General features: G+C 45.8%; 1 protein-coding gene across 1 annotated transcript; it reads right to left on the bottom strand.

The window, feature by feature from the left end:
* Positions 1-667: 667 nt before the first annotated feature.
* Positions 668-3,701, bottom strand: RGS2 (regulator of G protein signaling 2). The gene is made up of 5 exons (XM_067300757.1): positions 3,583-3,701; positions 3,277-3,378; positions 3,119-3,180; positions 2,058-2,224; positions 668-1,670 (listed from the first exon to the last, which is right to left on the bottom strand). The coding sequence occupies exons 1-5, from the start codon at positions 3,687-3,689 to the stop codon at positions 1,476-1,478; spliced, it is 633 nt and encodes a 210-aa protein (XP_067156858.1). The 5' UTR covers positions 3,690-3,701; the 3' UTR covers positions 668-1,475.
* Between the last annotated feature and the right edge of the window lie 658 nt (positions 3,702-4,359).

The following is a 4,359-nucleotide window of genomic DNA, read 5'->3' as shown; positions in this document are numbered from 1 at the left end:
TGGAGATTGTTATTCCATGGGTACTGCATTTCTCTAGCTGACAGCGATCAGTAATTTCTCCCTCAAAGGAGTACTCATCTAGCAGAGTCAAGTGTTTTTCTTAGTGTCATCTCTGATTCCACACAGGTTTTATAGCTTGGTTAAAAAAACCTTTTAAGCTCTGGTCTGAAGCAGAAGCCTTGAACAGTAGCAGCCATGCTGTTGCTTTAGTATTGGCACTTGTTTTCCAAATACAGTCTTATGCCTGTGACCTCCAAGAGGAGTACTGCTGGTGGTGGCTTCATGGGCCTGATGCCTTCATGAGCTATAGGGAGTGACTTACTGCTGGTTTATACTTGATTCCGCACATGAATTATCTGTCCTTGTGTCTAAGCAAGTGCCTGGTGATCTCTTGAGACATTGTTTGAATGGGGAGGTGGTTGAGATTTAATAGAGGATGTAGAGGAACTAATCTCCCATGTTAAGCTTTACTGCAGCTTACAGCCTTGGAGGATTTTTCACTCCATGAAAAATGGGCTTGCCTGTTAGTGCTTAACCTAACAGCTTTAGGGCTAGCCCTATTGCAGTCCCACCAGTGAGACTGATTGCTGTGGGATGCCCATTCCCAGTACTGCAGATTTTGGTGCTGGACAGTATGTCTACATGTATGCAAAACAAGCAACAAAAGTTTTGTATCAAAATAGTTTTATTAAAAACAATAAAAAACTTCACTGAAGCTTGCTGTCTTCAAGACAGAGTTATGACATTAATGCAGCATTCAACACAACCATAATCTGCATAAATATATATATATATATAGCTCCTGTTCACTGTGGCCATGTTTTGCCCTCTGCTTGCTCTCCTGCAGCCCCCTGACACCATCCAGCCCTGTGTACTTAGTTACACAACCTGCTCCTCTGGGAAGTGAATTATATCCCCCTTCCTTGCTTCAGACTGCTGGTGCTATTAGTGTCTAGCAGTTGCAGAGGAGTCTGATGCATCTGTTTGCAGCTAGGAGCCTTCAGTTTACACAACCAGTGTTAAGACACTAAGTGCATGATGACAGCAGCACTGGTTGATGTTTAGGGAAAATAAGTATGTAACCAGTTACTCAAGTTCCCAGCACTGCTGGGCTGTACAGAGCTACTTGTGCTTAGGAAAAGGAAGCTCTGCTCTAACCTACTGTATCAACACCTCTGCTGTGACACAAGGAGCATCACACCAGCCGGCTTCATCTAAAACACGGAATCATCTTTTCACTGCAGTCTTCACAGAAGAAGGCCGGTCCCCAGCAGCTGGCTGCCACTCCTGCTGCCGCAGCCCCTGCATGCCCTCCAGCGTCATCCCCTGCCATTGGCTTTGCACCACAGTTGATATTTGTCCGTGCATCCTGGCAGATGGATTGCACACTCAGTATCTCAGTCTTTCCGGTCGGGATGCTGCTGGGACCTGTGGCTTTCTTCCTCAGTAGCTGAGAGGCTTCTCCTTGCAGCAGCTCATGTTGCCTGGGCCACTCCGGTGATGGGCGTTTTTTTGCACAGTTCCTGATAGAATTGGGATTCTAAAAACCGTGGATATGAGTTATTCTCCATTAAGCTGTAAACTCTCTTCTGTGCTGCACTGAAGCAGGTATGTGTAGCTTCTTGAATATTCTGAGCAATCATGTTCTTGGTTTGAAAGTCTATGTTTATCTGAAACACAAAGAAGGACATTTACTTCTGAGAACTACATTTTGTAAGAGGTGAGAAAAGTTTAAAAACCCTATTACTACAGTCTTCAATTAATGAAAATTCCTTAAGGAAAGCAATTCAGATGATACTGTTTCCATGCTTAACTCTCAAATGTTACAGGTATTACATGAGGCTGAGAAAAGGTGGCTACTCTCTGAAATACTGCTTGTGCAATTTTCCAACTTGGTGAAAAGGCAGTTAGGGAAGTGAGTTCTGTTCAGATGCAGATATTAAGTGAGCTATGTATGATGAATTTTTGGCATCTAACTTGAAATGAGTTCAGAGAAATAAAGCAGGGCTGTATGAACCCACAGAACAGGGCAGTTGTGTTTAAATAGTTTTTTTTACCTCTTTAGGTGCTTCCTTTTCAATGAAATCATTGTAGATTTTTTTTGCTTTCGATGTCAGCTTCTGGGGTGACTTGGTTTTCTTGAAGTCCTCGCAGGCCAGCCAGAACTCAATGTTCTCTTCACAGAACTCTGACTTCAGAAAAGCTCGGAAAGCAGCAAGACCATCTAGGGAAAGGGGGGGAAAAAAAAAAGCAAAAATACATCAATTAAGTATTTCAGGAATCTTGAATTTACCCATTTGTCATGGCTGTTCCTACCAAAACATATTGCTGTAGTTCTGGTCTATTTCTTTCAGGGATGCCATAGCAATAAAAGTCCATATTTATGTATGCAAAAAATTAACCCTCGAATGACTTGGCAAGCTTCACTTTGGTTGTTTTTAGGTAAACACAAAAATGAAAGCCATCTGTAGTCTGTATGGTCCCTTTTGTGATGTATGCACAGATATTTAAAAAGATTTCTCTTGAGATAGGATTTCATGTGTTAACCTTTAGACTGGAGTAAATATTTATGACAGTGCTACAAACCTGTGGAATATTTTTGCAATGGAAAGGTTGACTCAAAAGTTCAAAGAGCAAGTGGTGATACTATTTCTTAGTCTTTTTTGCTCTGCTATTAAGTGCTTTCCTTGCAGAGCTACAGTAAAACCCAGAGTTCATTCAACTTCTGTTGACACCAGTGGTGCAAAATCATTCCCAAATTATTTTAATGTATTTGTCTTGGATATGCAGAGAGCACAGTGAACAAATGCACCTTTGGCATTTGGCAAAGCCAGCTGGAGGTATAGTTTAATTACAAAGGCTACAGCTAAATCAAGAAGAAAATCCTCTGTGTTCTTGATGTTTTAATATTGCTTTACAAATAATTTTAAAAGAATGTATTTCTATAAAGTTGGTTTTGAAATGGTTTAAAGCATTTATTTCAGAGACTGGAATCAAATCTCTGTGCATTAGCAGAAGCAAGGTATAATGCTGACATGCAAGGAAGAAACTTTCTAGAAACACATAGGAATGGAAAAAGCTGAAGTTTCTGAATGTTACTCTTTAAAGATAAACTTACATTTGTTAGCAAGAAGTTCATCAAAAGCTTCTGACCACAGCTGGGCTTCTTCAGGGGAAGGTCTGCAAAAAACGATGGAGAATATTAGACTATTGCTCATGTTTTATTTTTCGGTTTGCAAGATATCTGAGTCACTTCAAATGTTTGTCAGAAGTTACCTGAAGTAGCTGTGGTGCTTTCCTGCTTTCTTGGATTTCATCTTAGCAGAACTGGAAGAGTTTTGCAGGAAGTAGCTCAGCCTCGTTTTCCAGTCTTTAATGCTGGAAGAATGGAGAAGGGATGTTAAAAGCGGCAGCTCGGAGAAGCCTAGAGGCGGCGATTCCCGCCGCTACCCGGGAGCGGCAGCGCCGCTCGCCCCGCGCCCGCCGGCGGAGCCCTGCTCCGCTCCGCGCCCCTCCGCGGCCGCGCTCGCTCGCTCCCTCCCTCGCTCGCGGGCGGCGGCCGAGGCGCAAGCCGCGACTCACATCGTCCTCTTCACGCGGCCCTTCTCCTCCGCCTCCTCCGCGCGGCGGCGGCCCCGCTCCATCTGCGCGCCGCGGTGCCGCAGCGCCAGGAACAGCGCGCTCTGCATCGCGCCCGCTCGGCTCCGCGCCGCCCCGGCCGCGCCGCGCCGCCTTATAGCCGGGCGGGGGGGGGGGGGGGGGGCAGCCCCGCCTGCGCCCCCGCCCCCGCGGCACCGCCCCGGCCCGGCCCCTGCTGCCGCGCGGAGCTGCCCGCTTTCAAACGGGGCTTTTTGCCTTGGTAAGCGAATACGGGAGGGGTCTGCCTTGCAGCCCGGACACGCTCGGGAATCTCTCCCCCCCCCCTCAATTTCCTTTTTTCCTCTTTTTTTTTTTGTTCCCCCCCCTTTTTTTCCCCCCTTTTTTTTGTTTTTCCCCCCTTTTTTCCCCCCACCTCGTGTTTGCTAGTGTCTTGGAAGCTTTTCGCTGGTCGCACTGACATTTCTCGGAAGGGAGCCCGTCCCGCAGGCGCTGGCTGAGAAGTGGCTGTTCTTTCTGTTCTGTGACTCAGAGATGCCTTTCCTGCATTTCTGCACGTTATTTTAAGGAAATACACACTTTTGAGTGTGGTCGACACACACACGGACTCTCTAGCCACCTTTCTTCAGGAAAAAAGAAGTAAGCATAAATCTGAGTATTCGGTATTTGTGGTGTTCACCTCTGAGCTGACTCAGGCTATTCATCACTTTAATAAGCTGGCTGCGCATTTTTTCTGTTCCTGTATGGTGTTGCCACCTACCA

This window comes from Apteryx mantelli, chromosome 8 (assembly GCF_036417845.1).
Source record: "Apteryx mantelli isolate bAptMan1 chromosome 8, bAptMan1.hap1, whole genome shotgun sequence".
NCBI classification, from domain to species: domain Eukaryota; kingdom Metazoa; phylum Chordata; class Aves; order Apterygiformes; family Apterygidae; genus Apteryx; species Apteryx mantelli.
Note: the sequence above shows the minus strand (reverse complement) of the source record. Positions and strands in the feature narration are given on the sequence as shown.